The sequence below is a fragment of the Gopherus evgoodei genome, chromosome 9 (assembly GCF_007399415.2).
Source record: "Gopherus evgoodei ecotype Sinaloan lineage chromosome 9, rGopEvg1_v1.p, whole genome shotgun sequence".
NCBI lineage: Eukaryota > Metazoa > Chordata > Testudines > Testudinidae > Gopherus > Gopherus evgoodei.
In genome coordinates, this window is record NC_044330.1 from 50,798,490 (window position 1) to 50,823,457 (window position 24,968).

Below are 24,968 nucleotides of genomic sequence, written 5' to 3' on the forward strand. Positions count from 1 at the left end.
ACCGGGTCATTGCGCGGTCCCTCGGGATGCACACCCCCGTGACACAGCGTAGACCCTTTAGGCCGCAACAACAGCAGCACCGTCGGCCGTTTTCCCAGTTCCGCCAGCGGCAGGACCCTTACAGGCGCCGCGGCAGGAACGGGAGGCGCAGGCAGTCGGGGAACCAAGGGGGGCAGAACCAAGGCTCCTCAAAACCCCCGCCTGGTCCTAAGCCTTCATTTTGAAGGTGCGCTCGAGGGCGCAGTAACAGTTTCCCCTATGGATCCTTCCCCTCCGTTTTCCAACCGCCTTTCGTTTTTCCTCCCGGCGTGGTCCCAAATAACATCGGACCGCTGGGTCTTGAGCGTGGTGCAGACGGGGTACCGCCTGCAGTTTGTTTCGTTCCCTCCTTCCCGCCCTCCTTCCTCGTCCCTCTTCAGGGACCCCTCTCACGAGCAATTCCTTCGGCAGGAGGTGCAGACGCTCCTCAGCAAAGGAGCTATAGAGGCGGTTCCCGAAAACGAGAAAGGCAAGGGGTTTTATTCCCGCTATTTTCTGATCCCCAAGGCCAAGGGGGGCCTCAGGCCTATCCTCGACCTGCGAGAGCTCAACAAATACCTCGTGAAGTTGAAGTTCCGCATGGTATCCCTGGGGGCCATTATTCCATCCCTGGATCCGGGAGACTGGTACGCCGCCCTCGACATGCAGGACGCGTATTTCCACGTTGCCATTTGGCCACGCCACAGACGCTTCCTCCGCTTCGTTGTGGGGGCTCGTCATTATCAATTTGCGGTCCTCCCGTTTGGCCTGTCCACGGCCCCGAGGGTGTTTACAAAATGCATGGCAGTTGTCGTGGCGCATCTTCGGCGCAACCGTGTCCACGTGTTCCCTTATCTGGACGATTGGTTGATTCGGGGCACGTCGGAACAGCAGGTGTACAGCCATGTCCGCGTGATCACCGGCATGTTTGCGAGTCTGGGCCTCTTGATAAACACAGACAAGTCCACCCTGAGGCCCACTCAGAAGGTGGAATTTATCGGGGCCGTCCTGGACGCCACTGTGGGCAGGGCCTCGCTGCCTCGGCAGCGGTTCCAGACCATGGCGGCGATCGTTCAACGCTTGCGGTCAGCCCCGTTGACGTCAGTGAGGACATGTCTAACCCTGTTAGGCCACATGGCGGCGTGCACTTTTGTGACCGACTACGCTCGGCTCCGCATGAGGCCTCTCCAGCTGTGGCTTATCAGTCATTACAGGCCAAGGCAACCGCTAGACATGTTAATCACAGTCCCCCAGAAGGTCTTAGATTCCCTCGGCTGGTGGGTGGACCAGTCCGTATTGTGTGCGGGTCTTCCCTTTCACCCGTCTCAGCCCTCGGTATCCCTGACAACGGATGCCTCAGATCTAGGCTGGGGGGCCCACCTAGGGACCCTGCGGACGCAGGGCCTATGGTCCCAGGAGGAGGTGGGGCTACATATCAACATGAGGGAGTTGAGAGCGGTCCGCCTTGCCTGCCAAACGTTTTGTCATCAGCTTCAGGGTCGTTGTGTAGCCGTGTTCACGGACAACACGACGACCATGTATTATATCAACAAGCAGGGCGGCACCAGGTCCTCTTCCCTGTGCCTCGAGGCGATACGACTCTGGGACTTTTGCGTAGCCCACTCCATTCACCTCAGGGCTTCCTTCCTTCCCGGAGTACGGAACACGCTGGCGGATCGATTGAGCAGATCCTTCCTGTCACACGAGTGGTCCCTTCGACCGGACGTCGCTCTCTCCATTTTCCGGAGGTGGGGTTATCCCCGGGTGGACCTCTTTGCGTCCAAGGGGAACAGGAAGTGCCAAGCGTTCTGCTCCTTTCAGGGCAGGGAGCCGGGGTCGATAGCGGATGCCTTCCTCATCCAGTGGTCGACCCACCTGTACTATGCGTTTCCTCCGTTCCCTCTGGTTCACAAGGTCCTCCTGAAGGTGCGCAGAGACAGGGCTCGTGTGATCATGGTGGCCCCGGCATGGCCCAGACAGCACTGGTACACCATGCTGCTAGACTTGGCCGTAGCCGACCCAGTTCCCCTGCCCCTTCATCCGGACCTGATTACCCAGGACCACGGGTCCCTCTGTCACCCAGACCTGCAGTCGCTGCACCTAGCGGCGTGGCTCCTGCGTGGCTAACTGGTTCCGAGCTGCGCTGCTCCACGCCTGTGAGAGAGGTGCTCTTGAGCAGCAGGAAACCGTCCACAAGAGCCACGTATTCGGCAAAATGGAAACGCTTCTCCTGTTGGTGCGTAGAGAGAAATCTCCGCCCTATGGAAGTTTCGGTATCCGAAATCTTAGACTATGTTTGGTCCCTCAAAGAACATGGTCTGGCCTTATCGTCGTTGCGAGTCCATCTGGCAGCTATCTCCACCTTTCACCCGGGTGCGGACGGTCGCTCCGTCTTTTCTCACCCGACGGTGTCGAGATTTCTTAAAGGGCTGGAACGGTTATTCCCTAACGTCCGTCCCCCTGCTCCAACCTGGGATCTTAACCTGGTGTTGTCCCGACTCATGGGGCCCCCCTTTGAGCCGTTAGCTACTTGCTCCCTGCTTTACCTCTCTTGGAAGACTGCCTTTTTAGTAGCCATCACCTCAGCTAGACGGGTGTCGGAACTCCGAGCCCTTGTGGTAGACCCCCCATATACGGTCTTCCACAAAGACAAGGTGCAGCTTAGACCACACCCTGCCTTTCTACCCAAGGTGGTCTCAGCCTTCCACGTCAACCAAGAGATTTTCCTCCCGGTTTTTTTCCCAAAACCTCACTCCTCAGGCAGGGAGCAGCAGCTCCACTCGCTGGATGTCCGTAGAGCTCTCGCGTTCTACATAGAGAGGACCAAACCCTTCCGCAAATCCCCCCAGCTTTTCGTGGCGGTAGCGGACCGTATGAAAGGTCTTCCTATCTCCTCCCAGAGGTTATCCTCATGGGTTACGTCCTGTATCAGGACCTGTTATGACTTGGCCCATGTCCCTACGGGCCGTGTGACTGCGCATTCTACCAGGGCGCAGGCGTCGTCGCTGGCTTTCCTTGCCCGTGTGCCCATCCAGGAAATCTGTCGGGCAGCGACCTGGTCATCGGTCCACACCTTTGCTTCCCACTACGCCCTGGTACAGCAGTCGAGAGAGGATGCGGCCTTCGGAACTGCAGTGCTCCATGCCGCGACTTCTCACTCCGACCCCACCGCCTAGGTATGGCTTGGGAGTCACCTAACTGGAATGGATGTGAGCAATCACTCGAAGAAGAAAAGACGGTTACTCACCTTTGTAACTGTTGTTCTTCGAGATGTGTTGCTCACATCCATTCCACACCCGCCCTCCTTCCCCACTGTCGGAGTAGCCGGCAAGAAGGAACTGAGGAGCGGGCGGGCCGGCAGGGATATATATTGGGCGCCATGGCGGCGCCACTCCAGGGGGCGACCTGCCGGCCCACTGGAGTTGCTAGGGTAAAAAGTTTCCGACGAACGTGCACGCGCGGCGCGCACACCTAACTGGAATGGATGTGAGCAACACATCTCGAAGAACAACAGTTACAAAGGTGAGTAACCGTCTTTTTCCACAGTTTCTACTCAACTCATCAAAGGAAGGTTAAGAGAAATACCTTCCTCTGAAGAATAAGGCATCCTTTTCTGAAGAGGATGTCTGAGGTGGTCCCCTTTACTCTAGAAATGGCAAGTGACTCCAGGACTGATGTTACGGAGTTTTTAGGCCCTTTTGGATTTGGGAGCAGTTCCCTTCATCCTCACCTGGAATGAGTGAGGAAATAGCTATGGAAACATCTTATTCTATCCTGGTTACTTACTGTATGGAGGGTCGCATATGTTTAATGCAACAAAGTTCTGCTGCTCACTATTCCTCTCAGCCTGCCTCATGGATCGTCTGTAGTAGTGGAAGCTGCTGTGGTCAAGGATAAGTTTGTTGCTCCAAGATGCTGACTTTATGCATTGAGACCTGTCTGGCATTGCAAACAATTCAGCAAAATATGATTTGCACAATGGAAGTAGATGATGATTCACATTTTCTCTTCATGATTATGGGCTGGAGCGTGGTATCAGGTGAGGGTGGCCTTTAGTGCCTGTGAAGTGACAATGAGAGAGACGCTTTCATGGTGGGTCTTGTGGGCGCACTTGGTGGAATTTCTCAGGACTTCACTAAAAGTGGGAAATCTCAGACCTGTGTTATCTAAGTGGTAACTTTTTTGGGGAGAATGTGGTAGGCATTTTGTTATTTTAGTACTGCCATCCAGGCTTCTTCATCTTCAGCAAAATTAATGAGAGGAAGAGGAAAAGCAACATTTAGAAAACTGACCTCTTTTCTCTACTTCCAACAGCCAGCTGTAAGACCTCTCAGAATTAGAAGTATCTGAGTCCTTAGGTCCCCAACAGTAAGTACAAAAAAACTCATAGTGAGGTTTTTATTTGTGTATGGTTCCAGTGCAAACATCAGAGGTGTAGCCGTGTTAGTCTGGATCTGTAAAAGCAGCAAAGAGTCCTATGGCACCTTATAGTCTAACAGACGTATTGGAGCATGAGCTTTCGTGGGTGAATACCCGGTTTGTTGGATGCATATAGTGGAAATTTCCAGGGGCAGGTATATATGAAGTTAATCTGCAAATTTGACACCATCAGCTCAGGATTAAACAAAGACTGTAAATGGCTAGCCAACTACAAAAGCAGTTTCTCCTCCCTTGGTTTTCACACCTCAACTGCTAGAAGAGGGCCTCATCCTCCCTGATTGAACTAACCTCATTATCTCTAGGCTGCTTCTTGCTTGCATATATCTACCTGCCCCTGGAAATTTCCACAGCATGCATCCGATGAAGTGGGTATTCACCCACGAAAGCTCATGCTCCAGTATGTCTGTTAGTCTATAAGGTGCCATAGGACTCTCCAGTACAAACAGCCAGTCTGCCTGTATCTACTGTAGGGGCTCATGCAGGGTCTGTGATTAGCCTAAATTCTTTCAGGCAGTGGTGAGATTATGCCTTAACTAGTTAATTGACTTGCCAATATTTTCTCCATATCCTATCGTAGTAGCAACTATTGCTTATTATTTATTGTATTTCAGTGTACAAGGTGACAATCTTCCTCACTGTTTCTATAGTGTCTAGTACAGTCAGGGCAGTGGGCTCCAGGAATTACTGCAATACTGTACAAATAATCATCATGTTATCTGGGTGCATTTACACCAGCAGTTCCCAAACTTTTGAGGGTCGTACCCTCCCTTCCCCCATCTGTGCCCAGAGTTGGGGCCAGGAGTGGGGCCACAGCTCAGTGTGGGGTATGGATGTGGACAGGCGTAAGGGGGCCAAGGCTGGGGCTGCGGTCGGGGATGAGGCTGGGGATGGGAGTGGAGCCACAGCTGGTCAGCAGTGGGGACTGGCAGCTGGGCCTGCAGCCAGGTGTGACTCTGCTCCTAGGCTTGCCCCCAGCCTCGGCCCTGGGGCAGGAATGAGCCACATCTGGGGATAGGGCCAGGGCCAGGTGCAGGGACGTAGCTGGGTCAGGACTGGGAGCCAGGGATGCATCTGGGGGCAGGACTGGAGCAGAGCTGGGGCAGGGAGGGGCCTGGTGGCACTCCCTTCCTGCCCTGTGGAGGTTGGCCTGGGCCCCACCGTGCCTCCCTGGATGTTCTCCACACCCCCTGAGGGGGGCATGTCCCTCTCTTTAGGGACCTCTGATTTACTCAGACATGTTTTTCCAAAAATAGAGAGTTCTTCTTTGAGTAGTGTCCCCATTGTTGCTTCACTCTACGCTAGCATCCCCTGTGCCTTTGATTGGAGATTTCTCATAGCAATGTCCTTTCAGCCCCTGCATGTGTGTCAATCAGTAGCCTGTGCTATTGTACTGGCGAACCACCCTCAGTTCCTTCTCAGTCGCCTCAGCCTGAGATGAAACTCTGGCAGTTGTCCCATTGAGATTTCCTCAGCTTTCTGCTTCTTTCATTAATAGTCACTAATAGTATTAGTGTTCTTTTCTGTAGTTAGTAGTAATGTAGCTTCTTATCTTTTCTTTAAAAATATTTTCTTTATATTTAGGTAGATATTAGCTAGTTGGTAATTTTTTCTTTTACTGGGAGGTTATGCCCACTTGTCTCAGCTTCAACTGCTATCTGTCATGTTAGAAGGCGATCTCTATCAGCTACGGGCAGTTCTGCTGCATCCGTTGCCTTGGGGAATCGCATGTTGCCCAGAAGTGCAACTTTTTCTTTGGCACTGAACTCAAGAGCTAGAAAAAACAGATAAAGTTTCTTCTCCTCATGATGGAGAGCTCTCTATGCCTGGTTTCTAACCCAGGCCAAGAGAAATTATGAATTTCACCAAAAGAGACAGAGGTTCTATAGAAAGAAGCTGTCCATGTCCAAGCAGCAATTTTGACAGGTTGGTCACGGGCTCAAATTACAATCCTCATCCTCTTGAGCTGCGGCAATTCACCACCCTTATTTCTTTTGGTGACCACCTTCACCACTTCAGGTGCTGCTGGGATTTGATCACTATGGACAAATAGGTTTTGGATGTCATCTCCAAAGGATACACCATCCACTTCACTACACTTCCACAAACACTCCTTCCCCATCCCTCTTCAGGGACCTCCTCACAAAAGCTTGCTTTGTCAAGAAATAGACACTCTTACGTTTGGGAGCCATAGAATCAGTCCTCATGCAGCACGAAGGGAAGGGATTTTATTCAAGATACTTCTGGTACCAAAAAAGAGTGGCAATTGGAGACCATACTCATTACCTATGTGAAGACACTGAAATGCCAAACGGTGACAGTTGCAGCAATAACTCTGTCAATAGAGCAAGGGGATTGGTTATCAGTCCTCAACCTTCAAGACGCGTGTTTCCAAATTGCTATCCACCCATACCACAAATGATTCCTACGTTTCACTGTCTGCCATGACCACTTTCAATACTGAGTGCTCGCCTTTGGTCTGCTCCACAGGAAAGGTATCTTAGTATTCCCTTACATGTCTGATTTGTCTGCTGAAGGGCTGTTTCCTGGAACTGACATCTTGAGCAACCTCCACCGCCATAGGTCTCTTCCTTGAATTGGTCCTGCAATTGGACATTCAAAAATCCACTTTGACCTCTGTCCAAAGCTTAGAATTCATGGAGGGAAACCTTGATTCAATAACTGCAGGAGCCTACCTTCTTCTGCAAAGGTTGGTGGCCCTTTCCAACATAGCCAGCACAATTCAGCTCAGCCTCCAAACTATGATCAAGAACTGTCTTTAGTTGCTGGGGCACATGGTAGCCACCTCCTTTGTTACAGAATATGCAAGGTTTTGAAGGTGTTACCTTCAAGGGTGGCTCAGAACGGTTTAAGTCACCAAGCAGACACAGTTTAAATATGCTGCTTTCCATTCCTACCTCTGTACAGCAATACCTCAACTGGTGGAAAGATTATCACAGCATGTGCACAGGAGTTCCATTTGTGTATCCCTCCCCAACAGTTGTCATAAAGACAGATGCCTCTCTGCTAGGGTGGGTAGCGCAGCTAGATACTAAACAGGACTCTGTTTTGTTACCAATTGATGTTTAATTGCTTTCTTTCAAATTTTGGAGAATATTATAGGTCCTTTAAAAAAAAAAGTAGCTTTTTAAGGAACTATTAACATTCAGCAACAGTTTCCCTAGCCCCAGTAAACCAGATGTTCAAATCAAACTTAGCAGTTTTTTATTTTCATTTTGTTAATCATATTTGTTACGGTAGTGTCTAAGGGCCTGCAAAGAGTGGGCCCCATTGTACTGGTGCTGTATAATTGAGCCCTTTCCCAAACAGCTGACAATCTAAATAGACACAGGATGGGTGACGGAGTAGAACATAGAAGCAGAGTGAGCAAATGTGATGGCAGCAAATGTCATGTTAGTTCCATGGTTTTTGGTGAGTTTACTTAGGAGTGGAATCAGCTAAATGGAAAGAGAAGTGAAGAGTTGAGGGCGAGGGGAATAAGGCAGAGGAGAAGAGTCTAAGGGTATGTCTGCACTATGGGATTATTCCGATTTTACATAAACCGGTTTTGTAAAACAGATTGTATAAAGTCAAGTGCACGCGGCCACACTAAGCACATTAATTCAGCGGTGTGTGTCCATGTACCGAGGCTAGCGTCGATTTCCGGAGCGTTGCATTGTGGGTAGCTATCCCATAGTTCCCGCAGTCTCCCCCACCCATTGGAATTCTGGGTTGAGATCCCAATGCAAAAACAGTGTCGCAGGTGATTCTGGGTAAATGTCGTCACTCAATCCTTCCTCTGTGAAAGCAACGGCAGACAATCATTTCGCGTCCTTTTTCCCTGCATTGCCCTGGCAGACGCCAAAGCATGGCAACCATGGAGCCCGTTTTGCCTTTTGTCACTGTCACCGTATGTATTTTGAATGCTGCTGACAGAGACGGTACTGCAGTGCTACACAGCAGCATTCATTTGCTTTTGCAAGGTAGCAGAGACAGTTACCATCCCTATTGCACCGTCTGCCATGCCATTGTAAATTGGTGATGAGATGACGGTTATCAGTCGTTCTGTACCGTCTGCTGCTGTCATGGGTGCTCCTGGCTGGCCTCACTGATGTCGGCTGGGACGCATGAACAAAAATGGGAATGACTCCCCAGGTCATTCCCTTCTTTATGTTTTGTCTAAAAATAGAGTCAATACTGCCTGGAATATGGGGCAAGTGTACTAGAGAACCAAAGAGCACAGCCGCTCTGTGTCAGAGCCCCAGAGATCCCGCAGAAATGATGAGCTGCATGCCATTCTAGGGGGTGCCCCTGCAACAACCCCACCCATTGCTTCCCTCCTTCCCTAACCCTCCTGGGCTACCGTGGCAGTGTCCACCCATTTGTGTGATGAAGTAATAAAGAATGCAGGAATAAGAAACACTGACTTTTCAGTGAGATAAAATGAGAGGGAGGAAGCCTCCAGCTGCTTTGATAGTCCAGGCAGGACATTAAAGGGGGTGGGGGAGAGGAGCCCAGCCTCCCGCTGCTATGATAGTCCAGGCAGTACAGAATCTTTTCTTTAGACATGAAAGGGGGGGGTGCCTGGTGGAGCTAAGCCTCCAGTTGCTATGATGAGGACGGTTACCAGCTGTTCTATACCATCTGCTGGGAATGACCTGGAGTCATTCCCATTTTTACCCAGGTGCCCCTGGCCAGCCTCATTGAGGCCAGCCAGGAGCGCTCACGGGCTGATGATGACAGTGGATAGCAGTCATATTGTACTGTCTGCCACCGGGAAGGGGATGCTGGTGTTCAGCGCTGCAGCACCCCGTCTACCAGCAGCATGCAGTAGACATAGGGTGACATTGAAAAAAGGCGAGAAACATTTTTTTCCCTTTTCTTTCTGGGGGGGGAGAAGGGTGTAAATTGACTACATATACCCTGAAACACCCGGGAAAATGTTTTTGACCCTTCAGGCATTGGGAGGTCAGCCAAGAATGCAAATGCTTTTTGGAGACTGCAGGGACTGTGGGATAGCTGGAGTCCTCAGTACCTCCTCCCTCAATGAGCGTCCATTTGATTCTTTGGCTTTCCATTACGCTTGTCACACAGCACTGTGCTGTGGCCTCTGTCTATCACAGCCTGGAGATTTTTTCAAATGCTTTCTCATTTCGTCTTCTGTAACGGAGCTGTGATAGAACAGATTTGTCTCCCCATACAGCGATCAGATCCAGTATCTCCCGTACGGTCCAGGCTGGAGCTCTTTTTGGATTTCAGACTGCATTGCCATCTGTGCTGATCAGAGCTCCACGCTGGGCAAACAGGAAATAAAATTCAAAAGTTTGCGGGGCTTTTCCTGTCTACCTGGCCAGCGCATCCAAGTTCAGATTGCTTTCCAGAGCGGTCACAATGTTGCACTGTGGGATACCGTGCGGAAGCCAATACCGTCAATTTGCGGCCACACTAACCCTAATCCGACATGGCAATACTGATTTCAGCGCTACTCCTCTCATCGGGAAGAAGTACAGAAATTGGTTTAAAGAGCCCTTTATATCGATATAAATGGCCTCGTTGTGTGGACGAGTGCAGGGTTAAATTGGTTTAACGCTGCTAAATTCGGTTTAAACGCATAGTGTAGACCAGGCCTTTGAGAGGCTGGTGTGGAGTGAAATTGAGGGGAAGAGTGTGCTCCAATCTTCTCTCTCCTACCCTCACAAACAGCCAGTCAGGCCATGGCAGAGAAAGTCCAATAAAAACTGTAGAAAGTTCTCTGAATATCCAAAGGTCTGTGCTTTATCACTTAACTCAGAGTAAACATAAGTTTTCTCTTTAAAAAATATATATTTAGCTATAGTTGTATACCGAGAGTGTGAGGGCATTTTTATAATTGTACAGGATCGTTTTTTATCGGTGTTTCATCATGTCTGGACAACTTCAAAATATATTTCCCAAACTCCCAAAAATAGTATCAAGTCTGCAGCGTTTATCTGAGTTAATGGGTTTTTGCCTTCAACTGTTTTAATTACATCATCACATACTACAACTCCTTGCACATTGACTGCTGAGCTTTTTGGAAAATCTGACCCAAGCCGTGGGTGTTGGACCATTTTGAAAATTCTGGCCTTTGGGCTTGGTTTTCAGAAGAGCTGAGCACTCATTACTCCATTTGAAGTTAATGGGAGCTGTGAGTGCTCAGCATACCTGAAATATGAGACTTTAGGTGTCCCTAGTTGGGCCTCCAAACACTGAAATATCACAATTAGTTGTCTCTTCTGCAAATTTTGGCTCTAATTACTCTGTCTCAATTCCCATCTGTACAATGTGGCTAAAGTTATCTAAGTCACAGGGTTATTGTAAAGATAAATTAATGTTTGAGGTGCAAAAGGTACAATCATGAGTGCAATAGGGAAGCCCATAAAGATATTTATAATTATGTATTCAGAGCAGGATGGTGTGCAGTAAATGAGGTATGGAGGCCCTATTCTGAATATTGAGGATTAAAAAAATACTGCGCCGTTGCTTTATTTCACCATCCGTGCTGTGGAAAAATAACATACGATCATGTAGTGAGACTATATGATGATATATACCCACAATGGTAAAATTAAGTTTCCTTGGGCAACATTGATTTTAGTATTCCCTAAATTGAGTGTTTTATTCTGTTTTTAACGTCCTTTTTATATAGGTTAGTATTTTCTATATGGAAAGTATCTTTAACCAGGTACTGATTTGAAGTTTATCTTTTTGTTCTCTTAGTTCACTCAATATATGGATCATTTTTATTTTCTTGCAATGAAGTTTTCATGGTGGTTCAGTTAATTATTATACATTTTGCCTGGGTTTAGCTTTCAAATGTGCACTTCACATTGACCCTCCATTTTATAAATTCAGTATTTAATCTTGATTTTTTATTAGGGCTGTCAAGTGATTAAAAAAATTAATCACGATTAATCACACTATTAATCGTGCTGTTAATAATAGAATACTATTTATATAAATATTTTTGGATGTTTTCCACATTTTCAAATATATTGATTTCAATTACAACACAGAATACAAAGTGTACAGTGCTCACTTTATATTTATTTTGATTTCAAATACTTGCACTGTAAAAAAAATAGTATTTTTCAGTTCACCTAATACAAGTACTGTAGTGCAATCGCTTTATCATGAAAGTTGAACTTACAAATGTAGAATTACGTCCAAAAAAAACTGCATTCAGAAATAAAACAGTGTAAAACTTTAGACCCTACAAGTCCACTCAGTCATCCTTCTTATTCAGCCAATCGCTCAGACAAACAAGGTTGTTTACATTTGCAGGAGATAATGCTGCCCACTTCTTGTTTACAATGTCACCTGAAAGTGAGAACAGACATTTGCATAGCACTGTTGTAGTCGGCATTGCAAGATATTTATGTGCCAGATGCTCTAAAGATATATGCCTTCATGCTTCAACACCATTCCAGATGCCATGCGTCCATGCTGATGATGGGTTCTGCTTGATGATAATCCAAAGCAATGCAGTCCAGCGCATGTTCATTTTCATCATCTGAGTCAGAGGCCACCAGTAGAAGATTGATTTTCTCTTTTGGTGGTTCGTCTTCTGTAGTTACTGCATCGGTGTGTTGCTCTTTTCAGACTTCTGAAAGCATGCTCCACACTCCATGCTGATCAGATTTTGGAAGGCACTTCAGATTCTTAGATCTTGGGTCGAGTGCATATGAATGTTTAGTATATCTGGCACATAAATACCTTGCAGTGCTAGCTACAAAAGTGCCATGCAAATGTCTGTTCTCACTTTCAGGAGAGTGGCAGCATTATCTCCTGTAAATGTAAACAAACGTGTTTGTCTTAGCAATTGGTTGAACAAGAAGTAGGACTGAGTGGACTTTAGGCTCTAAAGTTTTACATTGTTTTATTTTTTAATGCAGTTATGTAACAAAAAAAATCTACATTTGTAAGTTATGCTTTCTTGATAGAGATTGCACTGCAGTACTTGTATGCGGTGAATTGAAAAATACTGTTTCTTTTATCATTTTTACAGTGCAAATATTTTCAATAAAAATAATATAAAGCAAGCACTGTACATTTTGTATTCTGTGTTGTAACTGAAATCAATATATTTGAAAATGTAGAAAAACATCAAAAATATTTAATAAATTTCAATTGGTATTCTATTGTTTAACAGTGTGATTAAAATTACAATTAATCGTGATTAATTTTTGTGTTAATCATGTGAGTTAACTGCGATTAATTGACAGCCCTTTTTTATATAATTATCGTGCTCAGCATTAATGAAAACTGAACAAGTGATTTAATCAATATTTATTTCAGACAAGAGCATGTCCCTTTTATTGTGTTTATGCATATATTTAACTCTATAGACAGTCCTGTGATTATGGTTACTTAGCAACAGAACTTTCCCTTTTAAGTTCTCAGACTTTCACCCAGAAGATTTTCAGGGGGGATAGGCTCAGTGGTTTGAGCATTGGCTTGCTAAACCCAGGGTTGTGAGTTCAGTCCTTGAGGGGGCCACTTAGGGATCTGGGGCAAAAATCAGCACTTGATCCTGCTAGTGAAGGCAGGGGGCTGGACTCGATGACCTTTCAAGGTCCCTTCCAGTTTGAGGAGATGAGTATATCTCCAGTTATTATTATTATTAGTGTCCAGAACACATTAAAATCACCTCTGCTTTTAAATTGACCTAGACAGAGCTACATGGTACAATTATACTTTTCTTAGTACTATTAATATGAAGTAGTTCTTTAAAACCACTAGTGTATTTATATTTAATAAAATAACTTTAACAGAAATATGGAATAACTTCTCAGCCAGGATAAAAAGAGCAAGTTTGCTGGTAACCTGAGATTTGGCAATTAATTTCTCAGGCTGGAATCTCCTCTTTATGTAAAACATAGAAATAGCTTGTGTTTCCTGTGTCTAGGGTCAATAGTGACCATTGATATAGAATATTTCTGTTAATAAAATTAATGCTTTATGGATGTTTCACATATTACAAATTCTACCTGCATGAGATATCTGAAAGAGTTGTTTCATCTACACACACAAAAGTAATTCTAGGGACTTGATCAGAAACAGTTTCATCAAACCAGCAGAGAAAAAACATTGTAGCAGAAAGTTGTAGTGAGTTCAGTGCTGCTTCTTCACTGGCATGGTTTGCCAGAAAACATTTTGATGGGGCTATCAGGAACCATTAATCTTTCCTCATAGATACTTTACCCTTCCCTTTTCCCCCATACTAACTGACTTGCTCCTTTTTACTTGGTATTAAGGGGAATTGCTTCAAACGGATGGGTCCTAGAAGTCATCCAGAAAGGATGTCCTACTCCAAGCTGCTTCCCCTAAACTCCTTGCCCAGCCCTTTTCAGGAAGCCTTCTTGTGAGAAAATGCAGAGAGCCTCCTCCTGTATTTGGAAACAAAGTTTCTTTAGCAGCTTTTGGATAAGGGGCTGTCTTCCCATTATATCCTTATTGCGAGGAAAAAAGGAGTGTTTTGCCCCGTCCTTGATTTCAGGTAGAATACTTATATCCAACAATTCTGATCCCATAGGGTGGGTGTAAATCAGCAGGATTTTTTGGGGGCTCTCAACCTCAAAGACACTTAATTTCATGTTTCACTCAGACTATCTATGTATGCAGCATAGTTGTAGCCATGTTAGTCCCAGGATATTAGACACACAAGGTGGATGATGTAATATCTTTTATTGGACCAAAGAAATTAGTCCAATAAAAGCTATTACCCCACTCACCTTGGCTGTCTATGTGCAGTCCTCATTACTTGTACTTGGTTCTACTCTTTGGTCTTTTAGCAACCCCAAGACTCAAGGGTTTCATTGTAATGAAAATTTAACAGCCCTGACACACAACCTATTTACTTATTTTTACTTTACCCTGATAAGGAAATACAAATTATTCTTCTGTGTTTAAATTAAAAAAAAACCCCAGAAAAAAACAACAACAAAAAACTGCCCCCGTTCATATGTGATTTTTGCAAGGCTGGCTTAATCTATGTGATTAGCCAAAAGAGCTCTTTCCACAAGGGGTGAAGTATAATTTGGACAACGTGTGTAAATGTTTTCGGTTCCTTGGGCTCAGGATCAACCACAAGAAAGTCAACATTCATTGTCACTCAACCCCTTGAGTTCACAAGGAGCCATTGTGGGCTCCACTCTGCAACAACTTATTTATTGCAGACTGATTCCTACAGGTTTGAAAGTCAGTTGTCCTATGTGAGATGGGCAAAAATAATTTGACTGGCATGGCACACTTTCTTTCCTTGTTTCAAGGACAAGTGTGGATGCTTCTTGGCAAACAACATTGCCAGCATCTAGTCTCTCCATGAGTAAGGAGGAACTTGATTTCTCCACCAAAGTCAGGAAGTGTCCAACTTCTGGAAGTGGTCCATTTGACATCAGATTAGACCCTATTTGGGGGTTGATTCCCTGTGTCTGTCATCACTCCACTCCTGATCCAGTGGCGGGTTTCAGCATACCATGATGCTATCTCTGACCTATTACCCATGCTTCTCTTCTTGTCCTCCTTGCTTTTGATACTCTCTGTCCAGTCGTCGCTCTCTACTGACCCCTCTAATGGTATTTTCAGTGGTCTGTTTGATTCACCACTCCTAACTTCAACTCTCCCAAAGGCCCCTGTCTTTTCTTTCTCTGTTCTCTAGCATCAGATAATCTGATGAATGGCTCACAAATCTCTCCCAACTGCAGACCCAGCTCCCTATGTCTAAACCAGCATCTTGGTCTCCTCATGATCTCCTATTTAAATTCACCATGGCCAAAACTGAGTTCTTGATCTTCCCCTCTCCACCCCACCAATGTCTTCTCTCGCAGGTTGGGAGGCCAAGGTTGATTGAATAGCAATAATCAATTTTATTTTGCTATATTCAAAAGACTATCTTATATCATGTGGTATCTTTATAGGTAGAGTAGCAAAAGCAAATACCAAAAGCAACATGAAAACCCACCCAGTATACACTTGCATATTATTGTGTTTAATGTCATTGTATAATAGCAATGGCAGAAGTGCAGATAGTAGTAATGATATATAATCTAGGGCTCTCAAGCGATTAAAAAAATTAATTACGATTAATTGCCTGTTAATAATAAATATCATTTGTTTAAATATTTTGGATGTTTTCTACATTTTCAAATATATTGATTTCAATTACAATATAGAATACAAAGTGTACAGTGCTCACTTTATATTTATTTTGATTTCAAATACTTGCACTGTTTAAAAAAAGAAAGAAAGAAAGAAATAGTATTTTTCAATTCATCTATTACAAGTACTGTAGTGCAATCACTTTTTCTTGAAAGTTGAACTTACAAATGTAGGACTAATTGCATTCAGAAATAAAACAATGTAAAACTTTATAACATAAACTCTGTCCTACTTCTTATTCAGCCGATTGGTCAGACATACAAGTTTGGTTACAATTTGCAGGAGATAATGCTCTCCGCTTCTTGTTTACAGTGTCACCTGAAAGTGAGAACAGACGTTTGCATGGCACTGTTGTAGCTGGCGTTGCAATATATATATGTGCCAGATGCTCTAAAGATTCATATGTGCCTTCATGCTTCAACCACCATTCCAGAGGACATGCATCCATGCTGATGGGGGTTCTGCTTGATAATGATCCAAAGCAGAGTGGACTGACATGTTCATTTTCATCATCTGAGTTAGATGCCGCCAGTAGAAGGCTGATTTTCTCTTTTGGTGATTCGTCTTCTGTAGTTACTGCATCGGTGTGTTGCTCTTTTCAGGCTTCTGACAGCATGCTTCATACCCCATGCTGATCAGATTTTGGAAGTCACTTCAGATTCTTAAATCTTGGGTTGAGTGTTGTAGCTGTCTTTAGAAATCTCACATTGGTACCTTCTTTGCGTTTTGTCAAATCTGCAATGAAAGTGTTCTTAAAATACATATGTGCTGGGTCATCATCCGAGACTGCATTAGCATGAAATATATGGCAGAATGTGGGTAAAACAGAACAGGAGATATGCAGTTCTCCCCCAAGCAGTTCAGTCACAAATTTAATTAACACATTATTTTTTTTAATGAGTGTCATCAGCATGAAAGTATGTCCTCTGGAATGGTGGCTGAAGCATGAAGGAGCGTACAAATGTTTAGCATATATGGCACTCAAATACCTTGCAACGTCTGCTAAACAAGTGCCATATGAATGCTGCTTCTCACTTCAGGTGATATTGTAAACAAGAGGTGGGCAGCATTATCTCCTGCAAATTGTAACCAAACTTGTTTATCTGAGTGATTGGCTGAATAAGAAGTACAACTGAGTGGACTTTAGGCTCTAAAGTTTTACATCGTTTTATTTTTGAATGCAGTTATGTAACCAAAACAGATCTACATTTGTAAGTTATGCTTTCATGATAAAGAGATTGCACTACTGTATTTGTATGAGGTGAACTGAAAAATACTGTTTTTTATCATTTTTACAGTGCAAATATTTTTAATAAAAAATAATATAAAATGAGCATTGTACAATTTGTATTTTGTGTTCTAATAGAGATCAATATATTTGAAAATGTAGAAAAACATCCACAAATATTTAATAAATTTCAATTGGTATTCAATTGTTTAACAGTACAATTAATCGCGATTAATTTTTTTGAGTTAATCACATGTTACCTGCGATTAATCGACAGCCCTGATATAAACACAGCAGATTAGATAGCTTTAATTTATTTTAATAGTGTAGATAAATTCAATTTAGCTATGCATTGCTCTCAAAAATCCAGAAGGGATTTAGGTGTACAAGTCCTATTAACTTTTAGTCAGATTTATCCTAACTCCTTGGGATGCTTCTGAAGCTCCCCCTCAAAGTATGCAGAGTATCATCGACTGTCATCCATGCCATTGGCAACAAGTCTTGCCAAGGTTTTCGCTGTGTTGGCAGATGACTTCTGCTCCTCCTTTTCCCCCTGGATCTCACAAATGTGCAAAATACATCATGCAGAGGTAGTATCAGATCTATCACAGAAGAGTCAAGCCATGTCCCCAGACACTTCCACCAGCCTTTCTGCAACATCTAGATTTCTTCATCAGCCAGTATTTCCAAAAGCCTAGTTAGCTTAAAATAGTGTAACACAGTGTGACTTATTTTGGGTTAATATTTATGAAACGTAAAGAAATGTAAATCCTATGTTTTTGTACAGGTTCGAATGCAAGCATTGAAATGCTTCTCAGTTCTAGCCTTTGAAAACCCCCAGGTATCAATGACTCTTGTAAATGGTAAGCTGAAAGCTTCAGTGGCTAATATGTTCATTTTACAAATTAACTGAATTTGAATTATTTCCTGAATCCTCTTTTTCATTGTTTGCAGTTTTGGTTGATGGAGAATTATTACCACAGATTTTTGTGAAGATGTTACAAAGGGACAAGCCTATTGAAATGCAGCTCACATCAGCCAAATGGTAAAATCCTCAACAGGAGCTAGAGGGAGAAGGGGCTGCAATGTAACTAATGCTTAAAATTGCAACTCTTACAAATCTTCTTGTAATGAAATCCTAAGTGATAGAATTGGGTGAAATGTTAGTCTGTGGATCATCTCCTTGCGCTTATGCAAGATAAACTCTTGTACTCCTTTAAAGTGTTGTTGTTAAATAATATTCAGTATTTATATTATACTAGTACCCAAAGGTTCCCATTCAGGGTTAGGGGCTTCATTGTGTTGGACGCTGTACAGATCTAGATAAGAGCTAATCCCTGCCCTGAAGGGTTTGCACCCTGAAGTAATATTTACTTCTGAAGGCTTCTGGTGTTGCTGGAGACTCCTTGGAAATTATTCCATTGCTATTTAATATTACGGGTTAATTTAAGATTTTCCTCTTTTTAGTTTCAGCCTCTTCTACTTTCCCTTACTGCCATTCCCATGATAGTGGCCCAGTGCACTCTGCAGCTCAATGGAACCAATTTTCATAGCAGTAACCACTAAATTCTTTATTAATATTAATGTATTATGCTTCTATAGCTTGTCCTTCCCATCTCTCCTTCTACACATCCCACACAGCTATGGTTCAAAGTTGGAAAATGTATCTGACTGTGTTTGACAATGATTATTTTGGTGGATGGGTTTTTTCATGGTGCTCTTTAGGCATCCAGGCTCCACACCCTGGAACTGTCCTCCTGGGAGAACCTTCTTCCCTTTGTTGTGTTAATTTCTATGGAATCAGTGTGCCCAGAGAATCAGAAGTGTTAATGTATCCCTGTTGCTGTACAATACTAAACAGTTTGGGATTTTGAGTACAGAGACCTCAGCCTGTTTAGTTCTGTGGCAAACACATTAGAAAATGTGTGCCAAAATTTGGAAATGTATTGATTAGGATAAACAAGAGAAAAATAATCAAAACAAGATATAAAGCATTTTGATATTGAAATTGAACGGGTATGGAAAACAAATGTAATAAAAAACTTATCAAAGCCCCATTTTCAGAGAGAGGATGTTGGTTGGAGTCTTTTGTCAAACAATCCTTCTCTTGGTGGGAAAGGAAGGGATTAGTTCTGTTGAATTCCAAGTTCTGAATGATTGGCACTCTTCCTGCCTTTGACAGAGCAAACAGATGCAAATTGGATAAGAGAGAGGTGGGGAAATACGTATTATTGTTGACTTTCTCAGGATATAGAGTGGCTAGGCAGTCACAGACGAATGCTCTGGGCTGGCAGTCAGGCCATAACAGCTGTTGCTCTGGACCCTGGCTCACATTCCTGGCAGCAGAACATCATTCAGTTGGTCATCTCCCTCTCCTTCAACAATCCTCCTCAGGCCAGCCAGAGCTCGATGGGACAGCTCATCTCATTGTGCTGGTGCTGTGTGATACAGTTGGTCTCAGGATCAGGTGAATAGCTGAGAGAGAGAGAGTGGTAGATGAAAAGGAAGAGGAATACAGAGCAGGATCTCATATGTATCAGACTGGGGTCTTTGCAGCTGTCTCTGCTGGTGTGCCAAAGTCTGAGTGTCACAACCATCCTTGAAACTCACAAATGAAGGAAAATCTCTGGAATGAAGCGGAGACCTGTTGGCCTCCACCAGGAGTTTTTCCCATTTGATTCCCCACTACCATCATCACCACCCTTTCCCTCCCACCCTTGACCAAAGTTTCTCTCTCTTTTGAGGAGCCCAGAAGATGTCGTAGGCAGAACAGCACATTCCCTCATTACTTGTCTGCCAATGAAGCCTAGTTTCTTACATCAGTTTTGGTCCATTAACTTCTAATTCCATTTGCTTTTTGTTTATTAGGCACAATCTCAATGCATTCCTTGAGTTGTTTTAGTAGACCTTTTTGTATGGACTAGTCCAGGCTTTTTGCCTTCCCTTTGTGCATCAACATATATTGTTGTAGGTGGTTGTAACATTTCACAAACTTTTACCCACTTACCAAAATTCAGCCCACAATTAGGATAGACCTGTTAGGCCACAATTATTAGAATACATCATGTGTCCCCCAATGGGTAGCCAGCTTCAGCAATTAATTTCCTTGGCTCCCCTAGCCTCGGCTTCTGCACTGATCTGCAGGTATCTCAGCTTGTCATCCTGCATGCTGGAAGCTAGACTCCAGGATTGGCTTCCTGAGCCCCAGCTGCCTAGTTCCATGGAACAGTCCAGGGATCATGGACTGGAATCCAGTTAACTCCGCCTTCTGAGAAAAGCTGAAAAGCAAAGGGAGTGGCAGGCTGGTCCTGGCAGGGCAGGGGAAGAGAAAGCAAAACTCCAGGCATCTGGACACAGCAAATTCTATGACAAGAATGCTGAATTCTATGGTATCTTGGAAAAATGCCAGATTCCAGAGTTGTGGACTCAGTGGGGTCTTTACTGAGATGCTGCTATACTTCTCAAAATTACTGTTTGAGGCTGTGTGTGGGGGTGTTTTCAAGTTAATCTCCATATCCACAAGGACTATAAACATATTTATTTTTTTAAAAGGTGAGTTTTTGGAGTATAATTCCAATGCAAGAACTGAATTTTGTTGTTGTGGACTGGTGAAATATATAGGGCCTTGCCTGTAATCATCTTAAGTAATTTGTTTCCTCCTGTTATGTTGTCATATTACTTTTTCTGGTACTGTATTTATTCTGGAGGTTCCCAATCTACTCTCCAGTAGTGAGGGTGAACGGCTATCAGGAGTTACAAATATTTGTTCAGAATTGTAACAGTTTTGCCCACTTATTTCAGTATTTTGCCTTCATTAAAGGCATTTGAGAGAGGGAAATGGATATACTTCAAATCAATTAAGAAAGCAGGCATCTCTGGAAAGGGGAGAAGCTCTGTCAAGCATAGCATACAAGTGCCTCTGGGAAGGGGAGAGATCTGAGCACAGGATGTGTACATCTTTAGGCTGTGATATCTGCAGGGAGTAATGCTTGTGTTAAATGAACAGGCTGCTCTATCCCCTGCTTGCTGTCTCTGTCCTCCCCTGTGTTAATCAGCAAGGTTCTGCATCCCATGAGTGGTTCCACCATGACCTGCCCTCTCCTGGTTGTTTTATGTTTCCCTTGTTTCCTACTCCATCCTCTTCTTATCTGAGGACTGTGTGTGATTGCCAGAACTCTGCAGCTTGTACTACACTCCAGGATCATTCACCCTTAGAGATAGCAAATTTACAGCATCTGGTTGAGTTATGTAGAAAACACCATGGAATGTGGGCACATTGTTGAAAAAAAGATTTTTTTAATTAAGTAATTAACCTCCAGACTTGTTGTATATCAGTAATTCTTAGTGAAAAATTATATTTTGAGATAATTACAGGGGAAACCTTACCTCCTGTGCAGCCTTTTCTGGACATCGATGGAGTAAGCAAGAATCTGAAAACCACTGTCATCTCATAAAGACAGATCAGATACTTTGAAGAACATTGTCATGCACTGACTGAATGTTTTTAAAAGCAGTCAGCACTCTCCTGCAAACTCGAGAGCAGTAAATGTTAACTTCTGCTGTTATTCTCAGGTGCCGCCAGTTTCCCGTGGAAGGTTATATTTTCCTAAATTTAAACACCAGAGACACCTTTTTGAAAGTTCCAAGAAACAAATGTACATAAAAAATACAGTATACCTCTTGTAACAAGAAATTCAAACTTTTACAAACAATTCTCTTGCATATTCTATTAATATATATAAAATATGTATTAAATTCTACTAAAATTCCTATATTTCAGTAAAACACTGAATTGTTCAGGCCTGTCTCCAGAAGTTGGTCCAATAAAAGATGTTACCACATCCACCTTGTCTCTCAAAACCTTGAGTAACTGAGTATTGACTAGATGTTTTTCAGTATTATAAGAGCATGAGAGATGAATTCTCTAAAGATTGATTAAAAGAACTTTTCTTGAATAAATATAATTTTTAGTACAAGTATAAAACCAATTTTAGAAGATGCTACTTTGTTTATTTGATTATATATATTGGGACTACGCAGTCCTGTTCAGTATAAAATATACAGTTGTATAAGCAGAAGGACTGTTGTTTCTATGGAAACAACTATGCCAATTTGGCAAATTTCTATGATATCTTTGACTTTCACCAGTCCTGGAGATAAAATGTTTTATAGGAACATAGGAATTGCCACATTGGATCAAACCTATGGTCAGTCTAATCTACTATTCGCTCTTGGACATTGGTCAATACTACAAGCTTTAAAAGAAGGTGCAAAGTACTGATATGCCCATGTGGGAAGATACTTCATGATCTCTAAACAGTTAGTGGTTGGCTTACATCCTGAAACATGAATTTGTACCCCTTATAAGTGTTTCTTGTTCATAATGTAGCTACTCTTATTATTCATATGTCTACTCTTTTTATCTTAAAATCTTAAAGATATCTTCATCCATTGCTAAAACACCTTCAACCTCACAAGGAACCTTGAAAACCTCAAATCGGCAGTTTTTACTCCAGCCAGTATTAGTTTACATAATACTTTAGACAACATTCTTCTCTAGGTTACAATGAGGTCCTGCCGCCTTTCATCCACTTTGAGCAATTTAAAACTTCAGCCCACGGCTAGTTTGACACCTTTACCATTCATGGTTCTGTGATCAACTGTCACCACCACTGTTCTATTATAGCACCCAGTGGATACAGTCGGCATGCTATCTTCTTTCTTCTCCTTGGCACCCTGTTGTCATCAGCTGTTTCAACACACAGTTCTTGACTACGTAGCATGGGCTAAATGCCATTCTGGTGTCTCTAATGCCATCGAACTCATTGTGACTGAGTAGATGGTTCATCCTTTGCTAGACTTCCCAGCTATCATCTTGTGTTCAATGATACTGGACTTCTCTTGCCTTGATTTTCTTACCACGTAGGATTCTCAGATTTGGTGAATCTCAACTCTCTGCTGATACACCTACTGATTTAATGTAGATGAGCTGAGATTAACCAGGGTGGTTTATTTAATCTAGATCACTAGCAAGGTCTTTCCGTTTGGCATTGAGACTAGGTGCACACTTGAACATTCTTGATTTTGGGGTAGGTAGCTGGTGAAAGAGGTCAGCAATCCAGCAGACTGGGGATAGTAGGTTGTTTTGGTATAGCTAACAACCTTAAATATTGGTCATTTTGATCTGGTCCACAACTTCCTAGATGTGTAGTAAGCATTGCTGGTGTACAGAGAATAGAGTGCTGAGAACACTTAGTGCTTTCTGTAGCAGATGGTGCAATGCACCTTGGGATGTTCTCCAGGTAAAGACCTGGGAAGTAATAGGACTGGTTTGCATGGTAACACGGTCAGGGAATTTCTATGTATGCAGCAAAGGAAGAGTGACAGTTTAGTTGCAGTCTTTCATGGTACAGGAGTCATGTTTAAACCATATTGTGGGTAACCAGGAGCAAACTCTGCAGTGAAACCTGGCTTCCCATTCAGTAAACAATCTGTAGTGTAGACAGGTCCATAAAGACAAAAGTTTTCTATAAGGAAACCAGTTCAGCATAAAATATATATTAGTTCTAGTTACAAAAGCTCTTGAGGAAGGTCGGGGGGGGGACACAAGCAGCCAAGAAAGCCCTGAGATGTGACACCAGCAGGCTCTTCGCAGCAGCATGTAGCTTGCTCAATTTTATGGTAAAACTCTCGCCCAGATGCTGGATCCAGCACAGATAGTGTACTTGTGGCCTGTGCGGTATATTCAAGTTCTTATGTCCTTATGTTTTCAGTTTTGCAGACATCTTTCTCAGTTGCTATCTCTGGACCTTGCTGGTGGGGTTCCCCAACCCCTTGAGCTTGTGGGTTTAATCCTCAAACTAGTAATTTTTGGTGGATTTTTCAATCCAGGATAGTCTGTCTGTTTCTTTGGATTGAGTGTCAGAGCAAGAGTCAGCTTCCTGCAGGGAGTTCCACATAGTTTTGCAGGAGTAAGTTCTCAGTGCACTGAGTGAAATGTGTTTAACTGTCTGGAAGAGGGACCTATGGTCTCACAACTGGTGAAAGCCCGTGTGGAGCATCTGTGTCCATTACTGATGACTGTTAATGGTTGTTAGCTGTCGATCCTTATATATGCTGTCATTTGGCTTTAAAAGTCATCATGTTAACAACGTCACTAATTATGTTGTCTGTAACCTCCCATTTTGGGGGAAAATCATTGAGAAGGTAGTGCTGATTCATCTCCCGTAGCATTTGGATTCCACCACTTCCTGGGTCCCTATTTGACCATTTTATGCCTGTGCATAGCGAAAAAGTCTGTGCAAATCTCATTGGTTGACCTCCTTTAGGCAAGGGTCAGAGACCAAGTGTCCATGCTGGTGTTATCAGATATATCAGCTGCCCCAGTATGGTTGGTTGGTTGGTTGAGAGTGCAATGGGCAATTTCTCTTAGGCTACATCTCCACTTGAAGCTGGGGGAGAGATTCCAAGTTCGTGTAGACGTGCCCACACTAGTTCTCTATGGAACTAGCAGGCTAAAAATAGTAGGGTAGCTGGGATAGCATGGGCAGTGGCAAGTGGCGGCACAGGGAAGCTTCCCTGAACATGTACTCATGTAGGTTTTTACTTGGGGTGGCTAGCTTGTGCTGTCACTTGTCGCTGCCTGTGCTACCCTGGTTATGGTGCTATTTATAGCATGCCAGCTTGAAGAGAGCTAGCATGAGTGTGTCTGCATGTGCTGGGAATCACACCCCTGGTTCCAATAGTAGATGTAACCTTTAGAAGGATCTTGCATGGAGAATCACATAGGAGTCCTTTCTATCTTCCCCTTCTGTTCATAGTTTACATGAGATAAGAGGAGATAGTGAGCTGTTATGGCTTGCAATTTCCTCCAAGTACATCTGCATCTTTTTCATCAAATCTGGATTGTCCCTTTTCTTGCTTTCCAAATACCTGGCCATGATCAGGACCTGGACAAAAGTGGACTGGTTGGCTTAGGCTCTAGCTGTGCAGGATGGAGACACAAGGAAGCATCTTAAGAAACTGGCAGGAATTTTGTCTGTATTCTCAGCTTAACATGTATAACTGCCTATTGTCATAGTGGTTTTCAGTATACCTCTACAAGTCC

At 43.6% G+C, this 24,968-nt stretch overlaps 1 protein-coding gene across 6 annotated transcripts in view; it reads left to right on the top strand.

Annotated features, from left to right (window-relative positions):
- ARMC8 (armadillo repeat containing 8) overlaps positions 1-24,968 on the top strand; it is a 199,406-nt gene that overhangs the window by 99,180 nt on the left and 75,258 nt on the right. For all 6 annotated transcript variants that reach the window (XM_030576125.1, XM_030576122.1, XM_030576120.1 and 3 more), the window contains 2 exons: positions 17,649-17,724; positions 17,816-17,906. In XM_030576125.1, the coding sequence (XP_030431985.1) occupies positions 17,649-17,724; positions 17,816-17,906 (167 nt within the window). The remainder of the gene's footprint in view (positions 1-17,648; positions 17,725-17,815; positions 17,907-24,968) is intronic.